The following is a 27,726-nucleotide window of genomic DNA, read 5'->3' as shown; positions in this document are numbered from 1 at the left end:
CTAAAATTTTGTGACATATTTAAAAATTCAATATTTGTATATAAAACTATATGATATTATATATATAATTTCAGTAAATACAACAAACTAAACTACATAATAAATATAGTTAGTTTATATAATACTAATTATTTTATAAATTATAACAAGTTAAATAATTATATACAAAAGAATTTAAGTTCATCGATTTGATGATGGTAAAATTTTCAGATTATTCAATTAAATATGAAATTTTTTCTATCAAAATAAAAGATATGTTATATATTAACTTATGTTTATTAAAAATTAAAATAAAATTTTATTAATGAGAAACAGATTAAAAATATGAGTTTATTTCAAGTTTACAACATTAAAAATAAAACTAATGTGAAACGAATGAGATAAATAGATTACCGCATTACAAAATAAATAAACAAAAAGGTATATAAAAATTTATACATTATATAAAACTAAAATTATAGTTACACAAAATTTACAACTAAACAATCCCGCTCGGATATAGTTATTTTTTAAAGTCGCATCTAAAATTAGGGTTCTTGAAGGTAAGATGGGTGAATTCGAAGGTATGTTTCAAAATTTGTATATCACATCTCGTGTTTATAATTTACTACCTCCGGCACGCCAAGTGTGGGCATTATCCAAGATTCCGTCAGCTCCGAATTTTTTTCCTATTTCTTCATTGTTTGCTAATATGGATCATCTATTTTGGAGAGTCCGGCCAAAGATGGATGATCATCAGTTTGCATGGATTTTATGGTATATTTGGAAAGCTCGAAATAACAAAGTTTTCAGTAATTTGGATATTGATCCGAGGGATACTCTTCAATTAGCTGAAATAGAATCATCACTTTGGGCAGAAGCACAGGTGGGAAATGACCCAACGAGAGGGCTCTCGGTACAGACCAATGTTCCCCTAGTGACACAAGGTCGATGGTGTTTCCTAGATGGTTCATGGAAGGATGAGGATACATTCTCAGGACAAGGCTGGTATAGTACTTTACCAGGGTTTGATGGGCTGCTAGGGGCAAGGAATGTAAGGGCATGTCTTTCACCCCTTCATTCGGAGATAGAGGCGTTGATTTGGGCAATGGAATGTATGAAGAATTTAAGACAGTTTCAGGTAACGTTTGCAACGGATTGTTCTCAATTGGTGAAGATGGTTTCGGAACCAGAAGAATGGCCAGCATTCGAAAGCTATTTGGAAGACATACAGTTTCTCAAAGGAAGTTTCCTCAACTCAGATATCGTTCATGTACCTCGGACAGCGAATCTTCGGGCGGATAGTCTAGCACGCAGTGCTAGGAAACAATCGTCCTTTGTCGTTCACATGGATGCGGAGTTACCGATTTGGTTTACAGAGTCAACATGAGTCTGTAAATTCTTTGCTGTCAAAAAAAAAAAAAAAAAAACATGTCTTAGGGTGGAGTAAGTGGGTGGAACCTGCGTTTTTGCTGTGGAAACCTGAGGATCCTGACTATGAGCGACCTGTGTACGATCCTGAAAAGGCTAAGTTTACGGCACAGGAAGAACTTGATAGAATGCGCGAAGAAGTCAACCAGAGCGATGTATGTGTGTGATATTTTGATTATATATGCTTGTAAAATTGAGGGCTTAATAGATCGTGTGTGTGACACATTCACAGGGTTTTGATATCGACTTCGACCACTTTCGCTGCGTTTTCAACTACCATCGTGCTTATCTCGATGATGGGGAATTTGGTGAATTCGGGGACGAGCCTGAAACCACTGAGGATTTTCTTAAAAGGCTCTCTCAGAAATCTCTTGAGGACTACAATTTAAACGAGGTAAAATACTTTCAAATTCGTTTTTCAAAAATGTTTATGAATGTTTTTTGTGTTTTTAAAACAGAACATCGATGTGCTTATTGTTTATAAATGTTTTTTTTTTCTCTTCAAAACAGAAGAGAAAATTCGAGTTTGTCAGGGTTGTTAAATCCAATTTTCACTTCTCTGCGGGGCTTATGTTTCTAATAACATTTGAAGTTATTGATCCTTATGATAGCGAGATCAAACCCTTCCAAGCAAGGGTACGGTACCTCAACGATACCTTCACTGAGTACGTCTTCTGCAGGCCCAAACCCAATGCTGGAGGTTTGTTAACTTCTTTATATATTTGTTTGTCGGCTGTTTCCTGAGAATTTTGGATTGTTTTGACAGTGGAATACTTTGGGAATGCCAAGACAGATGTCGAGAAAGGTTTCAAGAAACAAAGGTAACTGGAATATCTATCTACAAGGGTCTTTACTTTGATCTTAGATTCTCCACTGATTGATTTTATCCCGTTCCACAGATTGGAGTAGAAGCTTTTATATGCTACAAGCCTACAAGTAGTGAGTAGCGAGACCTGAGTGGGCTCTCATGTTTCCTTATCCTTATACGTTCTAAATTTGTTACTTTAGTTCTTGTTTTCCTTGTGACAAAAAAAATAAAATAATAGTTCTTGTTTTCCTATCAATTAATATTGGAATGGTTCTATCTATCATCCATCAAAACACAAACATATGTGATATATTACTGAATTAAACTTTTCACCAAAAGTATTTCATCTTTTCAATTTTTTTTGTTATCTATTAAAAGATTTAAAATTTGTTCTTTTCTAAATTCCATTAAGCATTTGTTTTGATTGTTACACTATGTTGCGATGAATCTGTTCAATTGGAACTATGACTAGGTAGAAACTAAAATTATGGCGCATATATGTGGATAACCCTTATAATTTCGTCTCAACCATCTAATCATTTTTTTTTCAAAAACAAAACTATGTAAATCTTTTATTTAAAAATCCTTAATTATCTAAAAGTAGAAAACTAAATTCAGAGACACTAAACTACCCGTTTACCCCTCCAACTCTAATCCTCGTGGATTTGGTCTTTCGTTATCCATTAATCCAAAAATAGATTAAGAACAGGCAAATGAATATCCTTTTTTTGTTATTCAAACAAAATCTTTTTTTGGTCAAAAAGGTGTAAAGTGTATCATTTTCCCCGTCACTTATATAACAAACCTTCACGAGTTCAATTCCTACATCAAAGAAACCATCAAAAAGAGATCTCTCCATCTCATTAACCTCTTCCTTTATTTCGTTCACGGCAACGTTCTTATCTCTACTCACAAGAATCCAACACATCAATAAAAAGACTCTCTCTCTCTCTCTCCCCTTGATTTGCTGAAAAGATCAAATGGGTTCTTCTGTGGAGCAGTGCATTTTGGTGACAGGTGGTGCTGGGTTCATTGGAACGCACACTGTGGTTCAGCTTTTGAATCAGGGCTTCAAGGTTTCCATCATCGACAATCTTGATAACTCTGTCCATGAAGCTGTTCATAGGGTTCGTGAGCTTGTTGGTCCTGATCTCTCTTCCAAGCTTGAATTCAATCTGGTCAGTACCCATTTTTAAAAAAAAAAACTTTCATTTAAAGAACTGAGATTCTTCAATGATCTTTCAGTATACTTAAATAGAAATAAATAAATCAATGTAATATCCTAAATTCTGCATTTTTCTGTTTGCTTGATCTCCAAGAAAAGTTGAAGATTAATTTATAGGAGTCTTGATTCATTGCAGGGTGATTTGAGAAACAAAGGAGATATAGAGAAACTCTTTTCCAATCAGAGGTAATGTTTGAGACTCAACATTTATGAATATTTTTTAATTCAGGTGGAATGATATTTGTCTAATATTATGATTCTTCTTCTGTGTGGTAAAACAGATTTGATGCTGTGATTCACTTTGCTGGTCTTAAAGCTGTGGGTGAAAGTGTAGCAAACCCTCGTCGTTACTTTGATAACAACTTAGTTGGAACTATCAATCTCTATGAGACCATGGCAAAGTACAACTGCAAAATGGTTAGCTAGAAACTTTCATTTTTTAGTTACATAATTAAATTGATTCACATTTGATAGGCTTACAATTTTTTTGTGATGCTTGAATATATCTATGCAGATGGTGTTCTCGTCGTCTGCAACAGTTTATGGCCAACCAGAAGTAGTCCCTTGTGTGGAAGACTTTGAGTTAGAGGCTATGAATCCTTATGGTCGCACTAAGGTACTAAGATCACATAATCTTGGAAGTTATCTCATTTGTGACATAGATTTTGAAAATTATCTTTAATTTCATTTTTGTGCAGCTGTATCTTGAAGAGATAGCTAGAGACATTCAGGCGGCAGAGCCAGAATGGAGGATAATTCTTCTGAGGTACTTCAATCCTGTTGGAGCTCACGAGAGCGGAAGGATCGGAGAAGATCCAAAGGGCATACCAAACAATCTCATGCCTTATATCCAGCAAGTTGCTGTTGGAAGATTACCTGAGCTCAATGTGTTTGGACATGACTATCCTACACCGGATGGTAGCGCGGTACAATATCTATTAATTACTGTTTTTTTTGTAGAAAAAATTTGTTTGGATTCTCTGACGATAGATTGATGAACTATAACATACATATTTCTTGCAGGTCAGAGACTACATTCATGTGATGGATTTAGCAGATGGACATGTGGCTGCATTGAACAAGTTGTTTACTGATCCAAAGATTGGTAAAACATTTAACTGTTTGAAGGTTTTAGTTTGATGGATTAGGATTTTGAGAATGTTTTTAATGTAGTGGTGTTACATATTAATTTTAGGTTGTACTGCTTATAATCTTGGGACTGGTCAAGGAACTTCTGTCTTGGAAATGGTTTCTGCTTTCGAAAAAGCTTCTGGCAAGGTGAAATTTCAATCTTCTTTTTTAGTGAGATGGAAGATTTGCTGTGGAAAAATGCTATAAACAAACATTTGATTTGCAGAAAATCCCAATGAAGTTATGTCCAAGAAGAGCTGGAGATGCAACAGCTGTGTATGCTTCAACTGAGAGAGCTGAGAAAGAACTCGGATGGAAGTAAGTCGTTGATTTTACCATTTCATCATATACAACATACAACCTTGCTTGCATAACAAGAAAGAACATATGTTCACTCTATGCTCATGAATATACATAAAAGTATACTTTCTGTTGAATAAGGGGGACTGATTCTTTGTGAATTAGGGCAAAATATGGAGTGGATGAGATGTGCAGAGATCAGTGGAACTGGGCAAACAACAACCCATGGGGTTTCCATGAAAAGCCTTGACCTTCTTCCTCTTTCTCTTAAAGCTTTTCCTTTTTTTTTTCTTTCGTCACTCAACATAAAGAAAAACAATAAGAATTGTATTGAGCATTCTTCTTCTGGTTAATAAGAATCTACTTTAAACTGTACGATTTCAAATTATCAACTAATCATTACAACATTTATTTAAAACAGAGAAACAAAATGTTGTCTTGTTAAGCAAGTAAAAACCAAAAGATGTTAACAGAACTGAACTGTATTACATATCACAACAAATCAACAAGCAATATCACAACAAGATTTAACTAAACTGTGTATTAAATATCACAAGTAGTCAACAAGCAAATACAAAACTACAACTTGATCAACTGTTGAACCTTTTTTTCTTTCATGGGTTCCTCGCTGTTAACTACAGATCCGCATATTTGCAAGTTTGTTTCTTCTTACGCGCTAGACTTCCTCTCCATCTTCATAGTTGCTATTCTTGAGGATGTTGTATTTGCAGAGAGGACAAGTAGCGTTTATGTAAAGCCATTTGTCCACACAACTGCAATGGAAATGGTGGCCACAAGGTAGTTCTCGTAGCTCTGTCTCGTCTGCATAAGCTGAAAGACAAATGCAGCATTCCTGTAGATTCACACTCATTTGTCAAAATCAAAATGCAGGTTACTAATAGAAAAAAAGGAAATTATCATTTTGTGTTACTTACTGCATCCTCATGAGGAAGAGTATGTTGGAGGGGTGAATCTGTACCACATTCAGTCATCACTCCTCCTGAATCTCCTTTTGCTTGTTCTTCTTCATCGACAGTATGTTTCTCAGACTCACCAACCTTTCGGAATTTGAATTTGGTAAGTTGGTCAATGTCTTCTTTAGAAGCTCCTTCCTGCATTTTCAACTGATTTCCATTATATGTACATAAAAATCAACTTTCTTGGAGTTACAAATTGGGAAAACAAGTTACCTGTTCGGCCACTGCATATAGAACCGCAATGATGCAAGGCAAGCAGCAGCAAACAGCAATGCCGATCACACAAGCCAGTGCAATGCATAAAACCACAAAGAACACATCGAAACCAAGAAAGACTATACACAACCTACAATTTTTTTTTAAAAACGATTTTATTCAAACAACTGACACACAATAAGGGAAGGAAGGAAAACAAACAAACCAGTAAAGCTGAGGTGACCCTTGTGCTAGCTCTTGTCCACCAGAAGATACCCAGTAGAATCCAATGATCCACCATATAAATGAGAACATTGTATTTGCAGACTCTAGATGCTTAGTAAAACTGCATTTAAAATGGTTACACAAATACTATCACATCACATTATCAATAGGCAAAGCCGGTTGAAACATTCACCTAGGGCCCAAGTTTTTAAAAGAAAATTACATAAACATAAATCCCCAAATTTGTAAGAAAAAACTCAAAATGTATTAAATATATATATATTTTTAAGAAGTCACTCCCAGCCCCAAAATCTCTTGGCATTATCCCAAACACTTGATGTGCATAAAGAACATACCTTTTGCTCGGACTCCTATTACTCCTCCTACGATACTCAACACAAACACAGACCATATGCACCACACATTGCAACCCATACCCAACGGTCCAAACCCTAAGCGGCGTATTGGGCTTCTCATCGCTGCTAAGCCCAAGAACAGCTGCAGCAACGGCGATGAAGGCGAGGTTCCAAACGAAATCAAGAACCACCACGGGCTTCGAGTACGCCCAATCGCTTTGCCTCTCCTCGAGCTGCTCCGCCGCTGATTCGCGGACCAGCATCGACGGCTCTCTCATCATCGTCGTCATCCTCCTCCTCCCGCTGCTTGCATGTCTGAGTAGCCTCGCCGCTTCTCTCAGCCCTTGTCTCCTCACCGACGACCTTCCACCTCCGGTTAAAATCAAAGGCCTCGCATCGTCGTTCTCTGTAGTCTCTATTGGCATTTTTTTTTATTTTTTGAGAAAATTGATCTCGATTCGTCGAAATTGGTGTTGAGTTATGTCATAACGATGGAGAAATTACAATCTCAGAGACAAAACCGGAGTATCTAGGGTGTTTCGATTCGAACAGAGAAACAAGATGAAACGAATAAATGGGAAACACGTGATTGATGTCTGAATTGAATATAAAAAAAATCATTTTAATATTTTATGTCTTCCTCCTTAAACGCTAGCTTAAACGACAGCCAAACAAAAATGCGGGGGCATGTATGTATTTTTCTATTTTTCACGAGTCGTTTAATGAAAAATGACAAATAAGCGGGGATGATATCTTTAAGTATCGAGTTATTTTTGGGGATATTTCTGATAATTTATATAATATGATCCAGAAATCGAATTCTTATCATTTTGTAGGCCCTTTAATGCAAATTTATCTCCCCCCCGCCGTAAACTAAAACCCTTGGAGCAATTTTTCCCTCCAAACCAGAAAACCCCCAAATCTCATCGGTGGAGATCTGAAAATGGCGTCTTCGTCTTCAACATCTTCCGGCGGCGGCGGTTACGAGATCCCGTGGGTGGAGAAATACAGGCCGAGCAAAGTGGTGGACATCGTCGGAAACGAAGATGCAGTCTCAAGGCTCCAAGTCATCGCTCGCGACGGCAACATGCCCAATCTTATCCTCGCCGTGAGATTCTCTCTTCTTAATCTTTCAATTTCGACCGCTAGGATTGATGAGAAACTCCTTAAGAGAATTGGGTTTGTCTCTTATGAGGATTTTGGTAGATTTTTAGGGTAAAGATTGGTCTTTTAGGGTTTTGAATCATGTATTGAAGGCTTGCTAATTTTAGTGTTCACTGGAATATTAAGGACTTGGTTCTGATATGTGCTTTGTGTTGTTTGTTTGATATCCACAGGGTCCTCCTGGAACGGGTAAGACCACTAGCATTTTGGCTCTTGCGCACGAGCTTCTCGGCCCTAATTATAGAGAGGCTGTTCTGGAATTGAATGCTTCCGATGATAGGTATGTGATGTTTGTTTTCTCCATCTTCGTTTGTTGTTTCCTCATTTTCTTTGTTTGTTATGGTGCAGGGGTATCGATGTTGTTAGGAACAAGATTAAGATGTTTGCGCAGAAGAAAGTCACACTTCCTCCGGGGCGTCATAAGGTTGTCATTCTTGATGAAGCTGACAGGTTCGTGTGGCTTTTTTGACTTGAGTCTTTTGTGAATTGTAACAGGCAACTTTTAACTTGATTCATTGTGATATATCAGCATGACATCTGGAGCACAGCAAGCCTTGAGGAGAACGATTGAGATCTACTCAAACTCTACCCGTTTTGCACTTGCTTGTAACACCTCTGGCAAGATTATTGAGCCTATCCAGAGTAGATGCGCCCTTGTTCGATTCTCTAGGTTATCTGATCAGGAGATACTTGGCCGTCTCATGGTCGTGGTTCAAGCTGAGAATGTATGGATGGATTCTTCCACTTTTCTTTCCTTGTTCAAGTTTTAATACTCTGAATCATATTCCCTGTTTTGCATTTTCTAATTGCTTGTGTTTCTCAATCTCTCAAGGTTCCTTATGTACCTGAAGGCCTTGAGGCGATAATCTTCACAGCTGATGGTGATATGAGGCAAGCTCTGAACAATTTGCAAGCCACATTCAGCGGGTTTCGCTTTGTCAATCAAGAAAACGTCTTCAAGGTTCCCTTAGTTCACTTATCTGATCATAAATTATACATCTCTTCACTTATTTCCTCCTCTCTTTTTGTTTTGTTCAGGTCTGTGACCAGCCTCACCCGCTTCATGTCAAGAACATGGTTCGCAACGTGCTGGAAAGTAAGTTTGACGATGCTTGTCACGGCATGAAGCAGCTATACGATCTAGGCTACTCTCCTACCGACATTATCACAACACTTTTCCGTATAATAAAGAATTATGATATGGCTGAGTATCTGAAACTTGAGTTCATGAAAGTATGTATACATCTGATTTCTTCTTCACATTTCAAAACATCATCATACTCGTCTAACACCAATTATATGTTCTTCAGGAAACTGGTTTTGCGCATATGAGAATATGTGATGGAGTTGGATCATACCTCCAGCTATGTGGTCTTCTTGCTAAGTTAGCCGTTGTTCGTGAAACAGCGAAAGCTGCTTAGGCCAGATAAATTCCACTTATCAGTAGTAATGGATCGGTGGCTGGTTTGTATGTTTAAACTGAGTTGGTTAACTCTCGTTGTTTGACAGTTTTAAATAACATTTCCTCCAACCCATTGAGATATTGCAATGCAATTTGTCCCAAGAAATATATCTGATCCCAAGAAGTGGTATCGCAATTTTTTTTTTAAATGTAATCTTGGATGAATTAATAAAATAATTATGATGTATTAAAATCTTATGAAATTTCATTTAAAACCAGTCAATTGGATTTATACTTTCAACTAATGAACTCTTCACAACAATCCTAACTAATGAACTCATCACAACAGCGGAGGATGTTGTGTTTGGATGGTGGTTATGATTAAGGTTTTCTTGGAGGCTGTTCTCACCTTGAGTCCTTGAGCACACAAAAAACTAGCCGTGGGGAGATGGTGATCCCCACCTTCCCTCTCCTCTTCCGCGATGCGTCACCGCGTAAACATTTTGTCTTCTGAATATTTTTCCTTCGTCCTTATCAATTTAAACTACTTTTTCTTCCTGTACTAATTGTTTTGTTGGACAGTTAGACAGCTTGACACGGTTGAGAAAGAACCGTGGACAAGTAGTCTGGTGGTGATTAACATTTCGGCATCACCAAAAATAAGGGACTGACACATAGTCTCTTATACGTAGACCGAAAACGTAAACTGCTAACACGTGATTAATCTGGATCTACTTCTGCGGACGCGCAGATCAAACTCTAGTTAATACTATTAACAATATAAATGCAAAAAATAATACCTCACAACTTTTCTAAAAATGCAAAAAAGAAAAAAATAAGTTATCTCCCCCTTATATTGGGTTATCACTCAGCATGATCTTGCCTGACACACTTATGTCAGAATAATATACACCGAATCCAGAGATATGAAAGAATCAGCCCACCCCCAACTTTGTTGTCGAGTCATTTGTAATTTCACACACCCTCTGCAGATTCTGCAAATACTTTTGAAAAACAACCATCTATCTAATTACCATTCTATCTATGTATATTCTCCTAAATTGGCCTAAAAAATAACATGATAAATAACACAATCTTAATATTATTATTATTAACTTTAGTTTACGGCAACTATATTGAAACTGAATAAAAAAAAGATCAATCACAAAATGTGGTTCACATATAATATATGACCAAAACCTTCAAAATCAAAACAAATGTTAAACAAAAAAATATGCTTTATGAAGATAAAATCCCGTGCGAACACAGACCAGCCATTAGTTTATTTTAGTATAATAATCTACTACACAATTATAATTTTATGTACGGAAAATGAATAACAAGTCATGCGTTCTTTATTTACATGATAAGTTAAGTGACTTGTAGTTATACAATTGATAATGCACTCTTTCTTTGTTTAAATCAGATGGTCGCTCTTTAAAAAAAGTTAGATTGTTACTTTTGTAAAAATCAAGGTCACTATTTTTGTGGTACTGCATAATGGCTTAATGTAAATGTTGATTCCCTAAAATTATATAATAATAATCAGTATAAACTTGGGAAATCATTTACAATTTCATTTTCTCAGCTTCTCACACATATTAGTTTAGCTATTAAATTCCGTAGATTTATTTTTCACTATTACACGATTTAGATAATTATAACGTATATCCCTGACATATCCCTTTCTGATCGACCTGAAACCGCGTGGACCTTACCAATTTATCCTCGTAATGATCCATAAGAAAGGTCGTAATTCCTTTTTTCCTAGACAATACGTTGACATGAAACAAGTTTTATTCATCCTATATATATAACGTGATTTTAGATCATTTTGAAAGAAATCCTTAATATTTTATCATCTAAATAAAAATATTATTATATTAAAAAGAAGATAAATTATCAATTTTCTTAAGCTGTCATTGATTTTGGTTATTTTTAATAATTTAAAATTGAAAATAGGCAATCCTTCTCTTTATCGATCTATCATGCAAAGTCAATACATTCTTCAACCAAAGCCAATTCCTTTTTTTTTTTACTGACATGAAACAGAAACAAGTTTTATTCATACAACATGTAACGTTTTATTCATCCAACATGTAATTTAGTACATAGAGAATCAAAGTGATGAAAAGAGCAAACTTATGCTTTAAATAAGCATACAAGGATCAGTCATTTCCCCGAACAAGAACTAGTAGCTCAGTTACCATTTTCAAGCAAACCAGTACCCTTGAATTTCTCTTCCATTAACCCATCCATACGAGCTGCCATGTCCGGACTCAAATAATTCACCCAATCTCCGGTCTTTCCTTTTCTGAAAAACGCGCGGTTTACATTAGGAGAAGAAATATCTGCTCTCTCCTTATCTCCTTTGTTAACTTCAAGATTCTTCAACGTCTCAAAGCTGCAAAGGTTCACAACTTTCTCAACAACCCCATTCTTCTCTTCCTCAGCTGTGAATCTATAACCCATGAACTCAGCCAATCTCTTCACATAAGGCAAAGGATCAGCACTCACATTCTCGTACTTGAGGAACAAAATCTTATCTGGATTCTCTTGGTGAGCTTTCCAATAGCCTAATACATGATCAAGATAAGGACCTTCCCCGGAAATACCTCGGCAGAACATATCAAAACACTCCTCAAGACTATTGAGCGGGCCACGTGTTGACCTTTGCTTTTGCATGAAGTTCCAAAAGGAGACGAAAGTGTCCTTTGGGTCTCTCCAGATGTAAACCATCTTACAACCCGATTTTACAACCGAATCGGGTAAGAAATCGTGTGGCATATGAGTTGCAAAGAGAGTGTTACCTTTGTCTTGGAGAACATCAATGTGAGGGAACAAAGGGAACTCGATCTCAATGAAAGGAATAAGCTCGTGAGGGTTACGTTTGAGGAGAGGGTTTGTGGGATCGTTGAAGCGAGATCGATTGGCTATTGTGAATGTTAGTGATTTGAGCCAGGTGGAACCGGTCTTTGGGTAGCTACAGATGAGGAAGTCATTGGGTCGCGCTTGGAAGAACTCTTGCGCGTAAAGGGAACCTTCAAGGAAAGGCTGTATCCACCAATGACCACCGTACCCAATCAAGGGAGCTTTCGGCCTCCAGCCTTTCACGTGAGGCAACGTGGAGATCAGGTCTTGGTACCGTTTCTGGTTCTTTTGGAACTCTGTTAACTCGGTCTCGTCATGGTTTGGCACGGTAGTGTCGGTTACGGTTTCTGTTGCCATTGGAGATAGAGGAAGAAGATTGGAGGACATGTGTTTATGATTCTGGGTGAGATGATGAGAGATGGTTGTTCGGACAAGATCTGATGAGAGCGGGCTTTTTACATTAGAAGCAATACGATAGAGACATTGACGTTGTTAAGATTGTTCTTTTTGTCGTTGTATTAATCCTAATTACTATATTTCATTTTTATAATAATACCTGTTTTCTTTAAAATGGTATAGAAATAGACTGGCCACTAGCCATATGATTCATGTGCTTGTACCGAGGACCGGATCTGGATCTGGATCTGATTACGTGTAATCCATATTGCGTGTAATAATGAAGATAACTTGTTTACCCACGTGAAACATTTAAAAGTGTAAAATCGATTCAGCAAAAATAAACGGGCACACAAACTAATTTCGAGAACTAATATTTCTTTATTAAAAATATATTTCAACCAATCTTTTATAGATTTGGTTAAATCCGATTACACATGTCTTACACAACTGAACACGGATTGAACTTATTTTATCCACTTTGTTTGACTCAACATCTGTTGATCAAATCTTTTAAGTGAGTCGGAATCAGATATGAAACTTCGAAACCTTTTGTGTTTCCTATGGAAATTATATCATTAAAATCTCTAACTCTAAACTTAAGTAAAAACTAATATATATATATATATTATTTCATATATTTTAGCATAACCAAAATTTTCAATTCGTGATCTAACAATATTTGTTAATGTTTATTTCATCAACCAAACATACAAAAGTATTCTACATAATTACATATGTCACACATTATTTTTTAGGTATAACACATGTACACGAACTAAATCTCTACGAGTAACCTATGAAACTTCAATTTCTTGAGTTTATAATAAGTACGCTGATTTGGCCACGATGTAAAATGGTGCCATGGGTTACAGGTCCATCATGGAAGCGGATATTAAGCATACATGTTGCAGATTCTTTGGGTGCTTACTTGACTCGACTAAACCAAGAAAAAGTAAGAGGAGATAGAGAAACTTTCTTGTTTACGATTTCAGTATTGTTTTAAGAAAGAAATTAGGATCAGCCAGCTTTGAATCCAACAATCGACAATAAAATTATGGGATTAACTTGTATTTTATATATTTTTAATTTTGACCTTTCAAGTGTAATTTAAAAGTTAGATAAAAATAATTTATTAAAAGTGTTTCCCTGTTTGTTTGTTTTTCATCTTCGTTTGTTGTTTCCTCATTTTCTTCTTTTGTTATGGTGCAGAGCTTTGGTTATGAAATTTAGTTAACCGCAACAAGAATGAGATTAAATAAAAAAGATCAATCACAGAATCAATGATTCACATATAACATATGAGCAAACCTTTCAAAGTCAAAACAAATAGTAAACAAAAAATATCTAATGAAAATTAATCCTGTGTGAAACACGAACCAACTACTAACTTATTTTAGTATAATTTACTATACAAATTATAATTTATGTATGAAAAATAAATTCGTGTGTTATGTATATATATATCTATGGAGTCATTGGTAAGTGTGTTGTAGCTTTTATTTTCTGGTTTTAAAATAGTAACTGTAGATTTATTTTTTGTAACTATTCTTTTGCTCTAGAAATAAATTTTTTTACGGTCTTTCTTAGTTTTTTTTTTTTTTTTTTACGTCGAACGGCTATTATATTACTCAAGCTTGAGGTGGTCTGGGTAACCAGACCGGAATAGAACAACCAATGAAAAGTAACTCTCTACGAAAGCTCCTAGCAGTCTTAGCTAAAAAATCAGGAAGCTGATTGCGCACTCGTGGTACATGGGTGATTTTGAAATCGGGAAAACAAATCTGCAGCGTCTCTATCTTCTCCAGTTCTGTCACAAATCTTGGCCACTCCTACGGTTCATTTATCATTGCAATCAGCTCCTTGCAGTCAGTTCCAAAGCTCTGGCACGGCGAGTGTTGAAGCATGTTCTCCATCGCCCATCGCAGCGCTTCTACCTCCGAATGCATGCATGGTCTTTCTTAGTTTTTCAGAGATATTTTTGCTCTAACCTTTTAGAATAAAGGAAAGCATGATTGGTTGACATGTATGATTTTAATCTAAATTTTAGCTCTTTAGAGTATTTATAACCACAACCAATCATCCCCTATTATCTGAGAATTGAATTTTCTTACTTGTCATTTTCTAAATGATTTTAGCGAATTTGCTTATTTGTCATCTTTTTCATGATTTATTTAATTAATATTATTATTTAAAATTTTATGTATATATATATATATCATAATATTTAAGATAATTAATAAACATTAACTTATTCTGCCGATATATATATACTATTATTTTTATAAAATATATTTTAATATATAATTATCATGATATTTAGAACATTTAATTAAAAATAGATATTAACAACATTTATCTTATATTTAATTTACGATTTAATGACAAATATTATAGTATGTTTCTCTGATTCTTATTGAAAATATTGATCCAAATATAAATTATTATAAAATATACATAAGTATACTAATATATTTAATTTAATCGGTCTTTTCAGTTTATTCGGTTAGATCGGTTAATATACTGAACTATATCAATATATTACGGTTTCTTAAATATAACATCTATTTGATTCGGTACTATCAAATCTAAACTATTTTTTCTATTTTGGTTTGGTTCGCTTTTAAATGGTTTGGTTTTATCGGATTGAACATCCGAGGCTATTGTTATTTTGTTGACGTTTATGAGTTGTAATTGTTTATAATCCTTTAAATACCACTACGTGTTTAATCGCAATTATAAAATTTTCTAATTTTTTCTAATTTGATTATTACAATGGAAAAAAACTTTGATAAAAAAAATCACGTCTCATAAATAAAATTAAACTATGAAACAAAAGAACAAAATTTAATATATTGATTACCAATATGAATATTGAAGTTTTATATTTATAATATTAATTTAAAATTGTATCTAATTTAATATTTTGTTTAATTAAAATGAACTTAATATTTTGTTTAATAAAGATAAACATCAGAATTAAAATTATATATATATATATATATATAGATATATTTGTCCGCACTTTGTATATCAACTAGTTTACATGATAAGTTTAGTGACTTGTAGTTTATCTTTGATAATGTCACTCTTTCTTTATTTAAATCAGGATGGCCACTCTTTAAAAAAGGTTAGATTGTCACTTTTTAAAAATCAAGATGGTCACTATTTTTGTGGTACTGCATAATGGCTTAATATAAATGGTGTTTACCTAATGTCATATAATCAGTATAAACTTGTGAAAACATTTTACAATATCATTTTCTTAGTTTTACAATATTAATGCCTTAGATTTATTTTTCACTATTTCTTGGTTAGGTAGAGTGTTTCCAACTGGAATCTCTATTACACGATTTAGATAATTATAACTTATATCCATACCTTTCTAATTGACCTGAAACCGCGTGGACCTTACCAATTTATTTCTGGTAGTGATCCATAATAAAGGTCGTAGTGGTTTCATAGAAACCAAAAACACCATCTTTTAATATTTAGCGTGTATCGTTATATACCACAAAATTGATTAAAATAATATACCATAAAAGAAAATACAATTTTATATTTGAAGAGAAAAGATAGTTGCCATTTGCCAGATAAAAAAAATAATGTAGCCTGTATCATTAGCATTTAGCAACACCCTTGCTATATGTCTTTTCTCGTTGACAAAAAAAAGGAGTCTTTTCTCATCAAAAAAAAAATATATATTTTGGATCAAACTCATCAAAATATATTCAAAACACAAAGAACACATATATAAACCAAAGTAACGTTATTTTAGTAATAATATTTTAACATCTCTTTCTTTCACAAGTTTATCTTCTTTTATTTGTATTTGTACTGACGGCAAAACCTTGGAGAGGAGCTGGCAGCACCGCCAAACTCGCCATTGACATTTGACACACCACCAAAAGCTCTATTCTTTTCTTTATTCCCCAAATATCGACTTAGACTAATAACAACTATGGTTTCGAATAGCGACAAACCGTTCCTCCACACTCTACTGCCGTAAATAATAATAATTTCTTTTACATATACATATGTATTTATATATTTTTGTTACTATTATTACAATTTTACCGCATTAGTTTTATAGTTGTCCCATACGTCAGAACTTATATGGTTTCACTTCTAATTTTTTTTTTCCATAGTAAATCTTCAATTTGTTGAGGCTGAAACCCAAGTACACAGACACACACAAACAAAAATAAACGTTTTTCTTTGAGAAAAAAACTAAGATAGCACCAAACCAAACCAAGTTTTTGTTGCCAAAGTAGCATTCAAAGTTCAAAGTCACAAAAATAGGTTTCATTAAAAAGGTAAATATACACTTATACTCTTTGGGTTAATTAATCCAAACCTTAGGATTTAGACTTAAGGCTCAAAGTCACAAAAATAGGTTTCATTAAAGAGGTAAATATACACTTATATCCTTTGGGTTAATTAATCCAAACCTTAGGGTTTAGAGTTAAGGGGGTGGGATTTTGGAATTAGGGTTTAAAATTTTATAAAAAATAAATATTAAAATAAAAATAAAAATTTTAAAAACAGTTTCAAAAAGTATTTTTAAATTATAAAAAGAAAATTAAAAAAAAATAAAAAAAGTTCGAAAAAAAAAATTCAAAAAAAAATTATAAAAATTTCGAATCTGAAAAATATAATCTGAAACTATAAAAAAAAAAGTATTTTATTTATTTTTATTTTATTTATTTATATTTATTTTTGTTTGTTTATTTAATTTTAAACCAAAGGTATTAGAGATATTTTACCCTCTAATGAATGTTATTTTATGACTTTCTCCTTCTAATACTATTTTTGTGACATAAACTTCGAAAAGTGCTATTATTGACAATTGCTCTTTTTCTTTAACTTTTACTTAAATTTGTTACAACAAAAAAAAGGTCACAACTTTTGCCTTAATTCTTCTCTCCTATTACAGATGCTCTGTCTCAATCTCTTGTTCCTCTAATAGTCTAATTCATCCTCCTCTCTTTCTTCGAAGTTACTTTCTCCCCATTTCGTATCTGATCAGTCAATCTCGAAGATAGATCCGGAGGTTTTGAGCTGAGAGAGAGAGAGAAAGAAACAGAGTAATGGCGAACAGAGATTCAGAGAGAGGAGGAGGAGGGAAGCAGAACAGCATCAACAACAACAACAACAACAACAACTATATCTATGACGAAAGCTCCAGCGATACTCATTGGACTTCGTGGCTCGTTCCACTGATCGTCGTGGCGAATCTCGCCGTCTTTATCGCCGTTATGTTCGTCAACGACTGTCCCAAGAAGATCATCGGACCAAACAAAGCTTGCGTCGCTAGATTCCTCGGAAGATTCTCTTTTCAGCCCCTTAGAGAGAATCCTCTCTTTGGCCCTTCTTCCTCTACGTAAGTCTTTTCTCCAGATTTCAAGAACTTGTGAGTCTAAAAATCAAGTGGGTACCTCGAAAGTCTCAATCTTTTTTTGTTCCCTAATTCGCAAAGCCTTGATCTTTTTGTCTGATGGATTTGAGTTTTGGTTTAGCTGTGTGAATGATTCGGGTTTACTACGGATTCTTGTTTCAGATTGGAGAGAATGGGAGCGTTGGAGTGGGGGAAAGTAGTACATGAGCATCAAGGATGGAGACTCGTCACTTGTATGTGGCTACACGCTGGTATCCTTCATCTCCTCACCAATATGTTGAGTTTGATCTTCATCGGTATCCGCCTTGAGCAGCAGTTTGGCTTCAGTAAGTTCTTTTGTCTTAACGCACTCTCCTCCAAGTTGAGACATTTTAATCTTTGATTAACGTGTAGTAAGAGTCGGGCTTATCTACTTAATCTCTGGTCTCGGTGGAAGCATACTCTCCTCTCTTTTCCTTCAAGAAAGTATCTCCGTTGGTGCTTCTGGTGCTCTCTTTGGACTTCTTGGAGCTATGTTGTCTGAACTTCTCACCAATTGGACTATCTATGCTAACAAGGTACTTATTATCCTCTAAACCGGTTAAGACCGGAAATGTACTTTAGCTTTGGTTTTTATCGGTTTTGTACTTTTTTTTTTTTGCAGGCGGCTGCTTTGTTCACACTCCTGTTCATCATAGCGATCAACTTAGGACTAGGCTTGCTTCCTCGGGTTGATAATTTCGCGCATATAGGAGGGTTTATAACCGGGTTTTGCCTCGGTTTTATCCTCCTCGTCCGGCCACAGCACGGTTGGGAAAGTTCCCGCACCAACGCTTCCCTTACCAAACGCAAGTATAGCATCTACCAGTACGTTCTGTTCATAGTTGCAGTCCTTCTACTTGTGGTTTGTTTAACTGTTGGATCAGTGATGCTTTTCAAAGGAGAGAATGGTAACAAACATTGCAAATGGTGTCATCGCCTCAGCTGTTTCCCCACTTCGAAATGGACCTGTTAATCATCGTCATCATCATCATCATCATCATTATCCTCTAAAAACTCTTATATGTGTTCTTCTTGTAGCAGATAATTTGTTTGTTCTTTTTGCCTTTGACCTCTCTTGCCGTTTATAACATACATGTAAATTACTAAATTCGTCTTGTGTAACAAAAAGGTACTTAATCTCATTATAGTACATCTGTATAAATAGTAATATTGTTGGATTAAAGGTACTTAATCTCATTATAGTACATCTGCATACAACAGTATTCTTGACATTGTCATTAGACAGAAAAATTGTATTCATCAGAACTTCTCTTAACTTCATAGATCTCTTTCGTATGGAGTCTAACTACGAAGGAAAACTGCTATTTGAAATTTGGTGAAGTCAATTCCAACACAGAATCCCATACCGCCTCCAAACGCCAAGAAATTCTTGGATGCATTAGTCGATGCTGATCTCAATGTTTCACTAGGTCGAATAGTTGTGTTCACATGTAACTTGGAGTACACGTTATGGAGAAGATTATATATATGCATGGTGAACTTTCCTCCCATCTAGATGCATTGAAGACAAGAGGGTCTTGTTTTAAAAATTTCTACTTTCTTTTGGTTTTCTTATGCGTTGTCAGTTTGTGTAAGTTGACCAAAAATGAAAACGTATAGAGAAAAGAAGAAGAAGAGAAGCTAACTGGCATGTTTTGTCAACTAAACCATATGCTGAGTCCTTAAATAGAGTAGAAAGGCAAGTTCTTACACATTTCTGTTATTGGATAGTAATAATAAATACTCGTTTAAGTTTTTGCAGACTAGAACAAAAATAAACATTAAAAACAAATCTGTTTATGTAAACGGCAAAATTTTAAAGATGTGAAAACTCAGTAACCAGGGCATGAAGGTTCCTCTATAGTTCTTTTTTCTTTTTCATGTGTGTTGTGTCTCATTGACCATTATGGCATTAAACATTAGACTGAAGGAAACATTCCATCTTCATTTTAGGCTTTCTTGACTAAAATATATATTATTAAATTTTGAAATTTGAAACTTAAAGAATGTAAATTAAACACACACAAAAAAAAGTTCATGTTTTTACATTGTTGACTTCATAGTTGCTTTTTTCCTCTTTACATATCTATGTTATATATTCCAGTTTCTAATAAAATAAACACATATCTATGAACACATAAAATAAAAGTATTTTAGTTTGGTTACATTCATGCTTAGAATCTCTTGTTTGGATCTTGTTGTCAAATGTTTTGTCATATAATCATTATCTTCATAAATATTTTTTTCTTTCTCAAGATCTGAAAGCAATAATGCATACATTAGCTCTTAGATCCTTATAACCACTATATCTTTCATATCCTCTATTCAAAATTAAAACCTGAACAGATAGAGTAATCAGTTATTTATCTTTAATATTTGGCTTTAAATGAGTTTCAAAATCTATTAAAGTTAATAAATTTAGTGGATTTAAATAGCATATCTACAGTATATTATTTTTTTGTTTGAAATATTGTGTATAATATATGATATATCTTCGTTTTTAAAAATAAGGTGAAAATATAATAATATTCAATTTTTGTTTTGTTTTTAATTTAGTTGCCTTTAAAAATAAGGTGGCTCAAACGAATGATATAGTTTTGGTATAATGTTTTGGTAAGAAAATTATTCTGTATAATAAAAAATAATATTGACTAGAGTATTGTCAGAAAAATATAAGGTAAATTATATGGTATAATGTTTTTGTTTCCCGATATAATAGGATTGACTAAACCAAAAAATTTAACATGTATGTCATACCTTTTATTGTTAAAAAAATATAAGGTAAGACGAAAAATAGTTAAGCCTAATAAAGTGTGCAACAACCTTATTTAATTAGATTTTTCAGAATGATCCTCTTATAATTGTATAGATTATTCTGTATAATAAAAAAAAGAGTATTGACTAAGGTATTGTTAGAAAAATATAAGATAAATTATATGGTATAATGTTTTTGTCTCCCAATGTATAATAGGATTGACAAAACCACAAAATTTAACATGTATGTCATACATTTTATTGTTGAGAAATATAATGTATGACAAAAAAATAGTGAAGCTACAACAACCTTATTTAAATATATTTTTCAGAATGATCATCTTTTAATAGTATAGATAATATTTTTAAACATTATATATAACTAACTTTTATATGGAAAATCATGCTGTTTATATTTCCTTTCTAAGAATTAGAGAGTGTTTCAAGATCCGGGCTAGTTCCTCGTCAGAGAAGCACATCACATCAATATATGGGGAAAATATTTCCGGATGAATTTAGGTTTAATGTGTGATAGGTCGAGTGTGTTCCACATAATGGGATCGCAGCAAGCCACCCACCATTCTCCACAGACATGAGTAGTCCATTAGTCGTCAACTCCTCCAGGCTGAAACAGTTTCAAAATTTTCTCATTAAGATGTCAACGTCCGGCTTTTCCCATCCAATGGCTTACTATTGACGGTTCTCAACCATTGTATAAAGCTTCATGAGAAACCTAAGGGAATGAAACGCACTAAAAAGAAACTCAAAAATGGGTTCATTCAAGAGACTACCTAACTCTGTTTTTATGAAATATGCTCGATAATTCAAGAACTCATACTTTTGAAAGAAAAGAAGATAATGCTGGAGATACAATATGGTCTCCATCAGTTGAAGAGACTGAAAGGAATACTGTGGGTTAGTTGAGTAACCAACGGATGAAGTCAAGGTACTTATTAATTAAATAACAGCCTTATTGTTGTTTTGTGTCAGTAGGTTTGTTATCTGATTACAATTTTGCATGTATATTAAGAAGCTGATCTGGAGAAACGAGTTTTTGGAAGCGGGTTTGCCAAAGGAGTTGAAATGTTAACCGAAAACACTGGTATTGATCAGTACATAGTGTCTGGTTAGAACTTGGATAATTTATCTCGTCTCTCTGGTTCTATACTGTTCTTTGAGCATTGTCATATCTCGGGTGTTCTCGTACCATGCCTCTATGTTGGGAACACCCGACATATCACTATGCTAAAAGGAGAGTACATAACCATAGAGATGAGTTAATTTATTCAAGCTCCAACCATAAGCTATGTATTGATCTATACCAGTGTTTCCAGTTAGCATTTCAACTAATTTGGAAAACACGATTCCAAGAACTCGGTTCTCTAAATAAGCTCCATAATATACTTGCAACTCGTAATTAAATCACAAAACCAACATAAGACTAATTTAATTGGTTAATAAATAATTATATTGACTTCATCTGTTGGGTGCTCAACTATCCGCCAGTATTCTCCTCCGATCACCTCAACCAATGAAGACCATTTTGTATCTCGTGCATTGTCTTCTTTTATTTCAAAGTAAAAGTTATTGAAATTTTGATCGTATTTCTCTAAATCAGGTCTCACTGAAGTCGCGACATCTGTTTGGTGATCCCCGGTGTTCATCCGGGTGAGAGCTATGCTTTCGCGTCGTCTTCTACCTACACTCGTTTTTTCTGTTTCAAACTGCTTTTGCTCTATAACTGTAGTCAGATCGGAGTAGCCTAGTACCAGCATTTACCGGTTACCCGGAATTGTAGTCCCCCGATTTGCCCTTTCTAGGGTTGATTAATGAAACTTTTAAAAAAAAAATGTTCCCACAACATTCTACCATGCAAAAACGATTGTTTGATTCAAAGATTGTTTTTGTTAATCACTTAATTGGGTTGAAAAGTAAAAGTAAACTTAAATATGAATGGAAATGAAATTCAACAAAATAAGAAAATTTCATATCAATTTTGGAAAGCATAAAGATTCCAAGAGATACCAAAAACTCCTAAGTTAAATTCAGAAAACATAAATATAGTGTTGGAAACAACATAGGCAAGACGTCATAAAACTCATGAAAACAACAATTACACACCGTTTATTTGACTCACAAGCCGGATGAGTAGGAGAACAAACAGTGCGACTACCCTGGATCCAGCCCGTGTCCCCGTATATTAAATAGTTAAGAGTCTCAATTTTTCCTATAAATTTATATTTGTATACAAAAAATTAAAATATATAATAAATTAAATTGAAAATGACCCAAAAATATTTTTTTATGTATTTAGTTTTATTTCATCAGAAAATATACAGAGTATTATTGATTACGTTTTAAAAAAATTAAACATTAAATAAATATAAATATTAGAAGGTAAAAAAAATTCGATTCAGGGTCTGTATAAGTGTTAAGCCAGCCCTTAGATCTGTAATATAAATATTTCGAATCTAATCAGACAGACGAGGGGAGATACATTGACACAAAACATAGGGGTATATAAAATCTCTTGAAAAACAACAAAGGCAGGCATGCATGTCCATAATCATGAAAACAAGCATTATTTCTCAATAACATCAAATTGTTAGGGTTTAATTGAATAACAATCACCCAACGTTTAATTGACACACAAAAGATATAGCTATAAATATAATCATGAGGAATCTAATCAGACGCACGAAGAGAGATCTATTGACACGCAACAGAGCGGTAGACTCCGTATAATTGGAAAACAAAATTGCGAAACCGTTGTCACAACCACACATCGATATCACAAGAAAAGGAAATGAGAAAAGGAAAACATACCTTGAAACACGACGAGAAAGAAGAACCTTGGACGAGTATAGTGGCGACTGTTGTAAGATGACTGTTGTAAGAAGACACATTAGTTCTATCTTTTATAGCATGAGGAAGGGTGTTGGTCCGATTAATCGTCCAGACCTAATTTTTTTTAATTAGGTAACCAATATAAATGGAGGAAAATATGTCAAGAAGATTTTTATCCTATTAACACCATCTTTTATATTTTTTTTAATTCCTGACAATCAAAAGATTCTTTTAATGATTTGCTTCTAAAACTAAATTTGATTTCTTAACATATATGAAATTATATAGATCCTTTTTTTATTTGGATTCATATCTTTTTTATTTGTTAATGTTTTAGTTAATTCGATGTAAATGAACCATAACTACGTAAAACTATTCCTCAAAGATTGACACCAAAATAGTATATCCAAATTAAAATAAAACCTATTCGAAACCACAATTGCAGAATTTATGTCTCAAAAATTCCCATTTGTTTTAATATGTAAATATGTTATCTTAGGATTCAATACTCTAACTGCAAAAATTAATTAGTTAGGAAAAATTAAATAACACACGAAAAGAACCAAATAGTTAACACTAAATAATGCGCCAAAAAATAAATTGACTAATTATAGTATTTAATTTATAATATAAATAACTACCTACAGTAATAAGTTTAATTTTGTTTCTTTGACTATAATATTTTTTTCTATTAAAAGATCACTAAATTGATAAAAGGGTATACTATAAATTTTAAGAGTTATTCTTGGGTTCACTCCCTAGGGTGAACCTTTAGGTTCACCAACCAATAGAATTTCATTATTTAAATTCGATATCTTTTAAAAATGAAAACAAAATATTCTCAAATTATATTATGTTTTTAAAATAAAAAAGTAAAAAAAGATAATAGTTACAGAAAAAATAATTAAAAAAAAATATATTTTTAACGTTGTCAACAAAACACTAAACTCTAAATCCTAATCCCTAAACCCTAAATCCTAAACCCTAAACCTTTGGGTAAACCGTAAACCCTTGGATAAATCTTAAACTCTAAATAAAAAACACTAAAACCCTAAACCCTAAACCTTTGAGTGTTTTAGTGTATAGTGATTTTGATTTAGAGTTTAGGATTTATCATAGAGCTTAGGGTTCATCCAAAGGTTTAGGGTTTAGGATTAAGGGTTTAGGGATTAGGATTTAGGGTTTAGGGTTTAATGTTATGCTGACGATGTAAATTTTTTTTTTTTGTAATTACTACTATTTTTTTTTACTTTTTAATTTTAAAAACATAATATAATTTAACAATATTTTGTTTCCTTTTTTAAAAGATATCGAATATAAAATAAAACAATCCTATTGGTTGGTGAACCTAGAGGTTCACCATAGGGAGTTAACCTAAAAATAAGTCGAATTTTAATACTCCATGTATTTAAAAAGGATGTGTATTTTGGAGTTTTAAACATATTAAATGTTGATATAAATGCATGATTTTAGTGATTAATTATTTCCTACAAATGTTACCAATCAAAATTCAATAAACACAATTAATTTACTCTAAATTTATAATTTACCATTATTACGTAATAAAATGAAATGAAAATGTAAGAAATATATCTTTTGAAGCAATTTTTAAAACATGGATCATTTTAAAACAGAGGGAATAGTTAATATTGACTCATTAACATTAAAGTTCCGTGTTTATCAGATAGTTTATCAAGCCCGGCTGTATGCATATGCATGGGGTGCATTGCGAGTTTTTTTTAAAAAAAAATTCTAGCCTAGATTGGAGTTTAATTTTTAAAAATTTATATTTTGTTTGAATAAATAAGTCCCATTTTTCTTTAGCTTAATTAGGGCCTATTTTACTTTTGAGACAGGTCTTATCCAGATACAGTATGCAAATGTTCTATATAAATAACATGTTTATATATTATTACGTTTAGAGACTATGTTCAGATATCCAAACGAACAACATCTTAAACGTTCAGAACTGTTGGGATAGGAAGGTAACTCATAATTTACAAATATTCATATTTTAAAACCAGGAAAACAAAATAAAAGGCAAAACGAGACATATTTGGTGGCATATACTCCATGTCCCTATATAGGCATGGACATTTTACCCGAACTGATCCATAAAAATTGGTCTGGATCAGGTGTATGGATAATGTCATTTTATTTCATGGGGTCTTATTATGGAAGATTTGAGGGTTTTAGATCCAAACCGAACCGAACCCTAGATCTGATCGGCTAACAATGGACTCGAATTTTAATAATCCTAGCCTAATATTTATTGTAAAAAGTGAATTTTTCAGGTGTAAATTCATGTATATGATAAAATGGACCGGGCTATATTCGAAATTTATAAAACTTACCCAAAAATTACAAAGAAATTGACCCAGAAAGAATCCACAAGACCCAAAAACTGAACCGAGACTATTTGTATCCGAATATAGAGGTTTTTTACATGTATAAACTTGTTTACCTTAAACGATCCAAACTCAACTTGAAACTGAACCAAAACTTTCCAAGTACCTAGTTGAATTTGAATGTTAAGGACCCGGACCCAACTCGAATGCCCATGCATATCCCTATAGGCTTTGGTCTTTTAAATTTACAACTTTCTTTTGAAACACAAGTGGATATGTCAGGTATATGTACTAAGTATTATTTTACAACTACGATAAGAAACTAGATTTAGTTTATACTTCTGTATAAAATGAATGATGAAGACTAAGACAGTTAGACAAACACTACTCAAATTGTTGTCTCGTTACGAAGTGCAAATCAGTCATTACGTTAATCGCAAGGCACTGAAGTCTGAAGATGTGATTCGTATAAATCACAAACACATGTGTGGCCATCGTTAAGCGTTTGCTTTAATCGCACCTACAAGCTTAAGACTAAACTATTTTCTTTACGTGTGGTGCTTGACCTGTAAACAGCTTAGTTCTTGACTTTTTGATGGTTCGAGTTACATTTCTTCAGCGCCCGGTCATGGTTCAGCATTGCGCCTACGCTGTCAACCACGAGAACGATCTGTAAAATCGTAAAACCCCAACATCCTTTAATCAAGAACTGATAATATCATCCCAATGGATCATATCAAATAGTGATCTCCATGAATGTAAACTCCCAGTCACTATTATAGTACTGAATCTCTAAATTCATTCAGGCCAATATTTTACATGAAAGCATGCATAGCCAATCGCGTTTCCGAAGTGGAAATTGGCATTACCGGTGCCCTGAAATGAAGAATAAAAATAGCAAGGTTTTGAATTCAAAAGCTGTTCTCAACTTGAGATCACTGGAACATTTGGTTGCTAATGTTGTGATGAATTGGGTTATGAATTTGAGCTTAAGATAGTTACACGCCATATCCAGAGATTGTGCATCACGGGACTGTGGAGAGAACCCCAAGATATACACAGAAGAAGAAGAAGAACGAGAACTTCATACCTACGTCAAAACAAAAGTAGAGTTTGATTATATGCAAAGGCTAAAACATTGCAGAGGAGAACTGCTTTTACCTGCCAATTCATTCATGAACAGTGCCCATAAGCTAAAATATAAAGCTGAATCTCCAACCTAGGCAAGGTTAACATTGATGAATACAATTCTTCAGAAGAAAAAATAATAATTAGTTCACTGAGAATTAAGGTACTTACAGAAGGGTAAGATTTAATAATAATTGAGGAGATCGCTAATTAAGTAGATGAAAGAAAGCCAGGAAGCAAGGGCAGTAACATAAACAGAATATTTACGTGGAAAACTATTAGGAAGAAACTTCTGAAGAAGTCGAAAACTTCAGCAAAGAAGTGAAAGAGAGAAGAATATCAATTAGTGTTAGTAGAAAAGCAGAGATTTCTTATTCCATGTGACTTTATACTTAGCAAAAGGCTCCGATGTTCGGTGACAGATCTTCGATACTGAGAATGAAACCATATGTCCTATATTAAGGGGCACAGGCATACTAACATCAGAACGTCTAAACTTATATGATATGACTTGGAATCTATCTTATCGAGCTAAGAGTTACCTCTTGAACATCTCTTCGAGCACACCATGCTTACTCAGTGATAAGCCACATAAAACCAGCACACAGAGCGACGAATAACTATCCTTAATTTATACAAGACGATAAAGAGAAATACCATTTAATAGCACACAACAATTTTTAATAGATTTCATTAAAGAGCAAAAAATATAAATTTAATGGGTTACTTACTCTAGATTTTGGGAGGAGAAAGGGGTTTAGGGTTTAGAA

At 33.7% G+C, this 27,726-nt stretch overlaps 6 protein-coding genes and 1 long non-coding RNA gene across 8 annotated transcripts; 4 read left to right on the top strand and 3 right to left on the bottom strand.

Annotated features, from left to right (window-relative positions):
• Nucleotides 1-489: 489 nt before the first annotated feature.
• On the top strand, nucleotides 490-2,496 carry LOC106362986. The gene is made up of 6 exons (XM_048739703.1): nucleotides 490-563; nucleotides 1,420-1,565; nucleotides 1,643-1,804; nucleotides 1,921-2,110; nucleotides 2,177-2,231; nucleotides 2,310-2,496. Exons 1-6 carry the CDS (start codon nucleotides 548-550, stop codon nucleotides 2,317-2,319), a joined length of 579 nt encoding a protein of 192 aa, XP_048595660.1. The 5' UTR covers nucleotides 490-547; the 3' UTR covers nucleotides 2,320-2,496.
• A 513-nt stretch (nucleotides 2,497-3,009) lies between these two features.
• LOC106450969 (bifunctional UDP-glucose 4-epimerase and UDP-xylose 4-epimerase 3) lies at nucleotides 3,010-5,249 on the top strand. Its single transcript, XM_013892807.3, has 9 exons — nucleotides 3,010-3,396; nucleotides 3,580-3,629; nucleotides 3,725-3,860; nucleotides 3,958-4,059; nucleotides 4,142-4,369; nucleotides 4,467-4,548; nucleotides 4,639-4,721; nucleotides 4,801-4,892; nucleotides 5,040-5,249. The coding sequence occupies exons 1-9, from the start codon at nucleotides 3,199-3,201 to the stop codon at nucleotides 5,122-5,124; spliced, it is 1,056 nt and encodes a 351-aa protein (XP_013748261.1). The 5' UTR covers nucleotides 3,010-3,198; the 3' UTR covers nucleotides 5,125-5,249.
• Nucleotides 5,250-5,324: 75 nt separating this feature from the next.
• Nucleotides 5,325-7,234, bottom strand: LOC106362995 (E3 ubiquitin-protein ligase At1g63170). Of its 2 annotated transcripts, none has more exons than XM_048739702.1 (5): nucleotides 6,628-7,234; nucleotides 6,273-6,392; nucleotides 6,065-6,197; nucleotides 5,810-5,986; nucleotides 5,325-5,727 (listed from the first exon to the last, which is right to left on the bottom strand). In XM_048739702.1, exons 1-5 carry the CDS (start codon nucleotides 7,050-7,052, stop codon nucleotides 5,551-5,553), a joined length of 1,032 nt encoding a protein of 343 aa, XP_048595659.1. In that variant the 5' UTR covers nucleotides 7,053-7,234; the 3' UTR covers nucleotides 5,325-5,550. The 2 variants fall into 2 exon arrangements, with proteins under 2 accessions (XP_048595659.1, XP_048595658.1); XM_048739701.1 differs by having other exon boundaries at nucleotides 5,810-5,998; nucleotides 6,628-7,222.
• A 248-nt stretch (nucleotides 7,235-7,482) lies between these two features.
• LOC106450978 (replication factor C subunit 2) lies at nucleotides 7,483-9,361 on the top strand. Its single transcript, XM_013892819.3, has 7 exons — nucleotides 7,483-7,735; nucleotides 7,965-8,071; nucleotides 8,140-8,241; nucleotides 8,321-8,516; nucleotides 8,624-8,752; nucleotides 8,830-9,024; nucleotides 9,102-9,361. Exons 1-7 carry the CDS (start codon nucleotides 7,571-7,573, stop codon nucleotides 9,210-9,212), a joined length of 1,005 nt encoding a protein of 334 aa, XP_013748273.1. The 5' UTR covers nucleotides 7,483-7,570; the 3' UTR covers nucleotides 9,213-9,361.
• A 1,876-nt stretch (nucleotides 9,362-11,237) lies between these two features.
• LOC106377742 (cytosolic sulfotransferase 18-like) lies at nucleotides 11,238-12,652 on the bottom strand. The gene has a single exon (XM_048739700.1). It carries the CDS (start codon nucleotides 12,449-12,451, stop codon nucleotides 11,393-11,395), a length of 1,059 nt encoding a protein of 352 aa, XP_048595657.1. The 5' UTR covers nucleotides 12,452-12,652; the 3' UTR covers nucleotides 11,238-11,392.
• Nucleotides 12,653-17,346: 4,694 nt separating this feature from the next.
• LOC106450986 (RHOMBOID-like protein 2) lies at nucleotides 17,347-19,079 on the top strand. The gene is made up of 4 exons (XM_013892830.3): nucleotides 17,347-17,843; nucleotides 18,021-18,184; nucleotides 18,252-18,415; nucleotides 18,502-19,079. The coding sequence occupies exons 1-4, from the start codon at nucleotides 17,551-17,553 to the stop codon at nucleotides 18,850-18,852; spliced, it is 972 nt and encodes a 323-aa protein (XP_013748284.1). The 5' UTR covers nucleotides 17,347-17,550; the 3' UTR covers nucleotides 18,853-19,079.
• A 5,830-nt stretch (nucleotides 19,080-24,909) lies between these two features.
• On the bottom strand, nucleotides 24,910-27,638 carry LOC111200500. The gene is made up of 3 exons (XR_002654155.2): nucleotides 27,499-27,638; nucleotides 26,990-27,409; nucleotides 24,910-26,918 (listed from the first exon to the last, which is right to left on the bottom strand). It is a non-coding gene; the product is annotated as an uncharacterized LOC111200500 (long non-coding RNA).
• Nucleotides 27,639-27,726: the final 88 nt, after the last annotated feature.

This window comes from Brassica napus, chromosome A9, assembly GCF_020379485.1.
Source record: "Brassica napus cultivar Da-Ae chromosome A9, Da-Ae, whole genome shotgun sequence".
Taxonomy (NCBI): Eukaryota; Viridiplantae; Streptophyta; class Magnoliopsida; order Brassicales; family Brassicaceae; genus Brassica; species Brassica napus.
This window is presented reverse-complemented; position numbering and strand designations above follow the sequence as displayed.

Excerpts from the sequence above, each read along its gene's own strand:
- LOC106362995 (XM_048739701.1), bottom strand. The coding sequence starts at position 7,052 with ATGCCAATAGAGACTACAGAGAACGACGATGCGAGGCCTTTGATTTTA. Across the intron at positions 6,198-6,272 it reads GGGTCACCTCAGCTTTACTG|GTTGTGTATAGTCTTTCTTG; the intron begins GTTTGTTTGTTT and ends AAAAAATTGTAG. Across the intron at positions 5,999-6,064 it reads TATATGCAGTGGCCGAACAG|TTGAAAATGCAGGAAGGAGC; the intron begins GTAACTTGTTTT and ends AATGGAAATCAG.
- LOC106450969 (XM_013892807.3), top strand. The coding sequence starts at position 3,199 with ATGGGTTCTTCTGTGGAGCAGTGCATTTTGGTGACAGGTGGTGCTGGG. Across the intron at positions 4,060-4,141 it reads ATCCTTATGGTCGCACTAAG|CTGTATCTTGAAGAGATAGC; the intron begins GTACTAAGATCA and ends ATTTTTGTGCAG. Across the intron at positions 4,893-5,039 it reads GAGAAAGAACTCGGATGGAA|GGCAAAATATGGAGTGGATG; the intron begins GTAAGTCGTTGA and ends TTTGTGAATTAG.
- LOC106450986 (XM_013892830.3), top strand. The coding sequence starts at position 17,551 with ATGGCGAACAGAGATTCAGAGAGAGGAGGAGGAGGGAAGCAGAACAGC. Across the intron at positions 17,844-18,020 it reads TTTGGCCCTTCTTCCTCTAC|ATTGGAGAGAATGGGAGCGT; the intron begins GTAAGTCTTTTC and ends TTCTTGTTTCAG. Across the intron at positions 18,185-18,251 it reads TGAGCAGCAGTTTGGCTTCA|TAAGAGTCGGGCTTATCTAC; the intron begins GTAAGTTCTTTT and ends ATTAACGTGTAG.
- LOC106450978 (XM_013892819.3), top strand. The coding sequence starts at position 7,571 with ATGGCGTCTTCGTCTTCAACATCTTCCGGCGGCGGCGGTTACGAGATC. Across the intron at positions 8,242-8,320 it reads ATTCTTGATGAAGCTGACAG|CATGACATCTGGAGCACAGC; the intron begins GTTCGTGTGGCT and ends GTGATATATCAG. Across the intron at positions 8,753-8,829 it reads ATCAAGAAAACGTCTTCAAG|GTCTGTGACCAGCCTCACCC; the intron begins GTTCCCTTAGTT and ends TGTTTTGTTCAG.
- LOC106362986 (XM_048739703.1), top strand. Across the intron at positions 1,566-1,642 it reads AAGAAGTCAACCAGAGCGAT|GGTTTTGATATCGACTTCGA; the intron begins GTATGTGTGTGA and ends ACACATTCACAG. Across the intron at positions 2,111-2,176 it reads GCCCAAACCCAATGCTGGAG|TGGAATACTTTGGGAATGCC; the intron begins GTTTGTTAACTT and ends TTGTTTTGACAG.
- LOC106377742 (XM_048739700.1), bottom strand. The coding sequence starts at position 12,451 with ATGTCCTCCAATCTTCTTCCTCTATCTCCAATGGCAACAGAAACCGTA.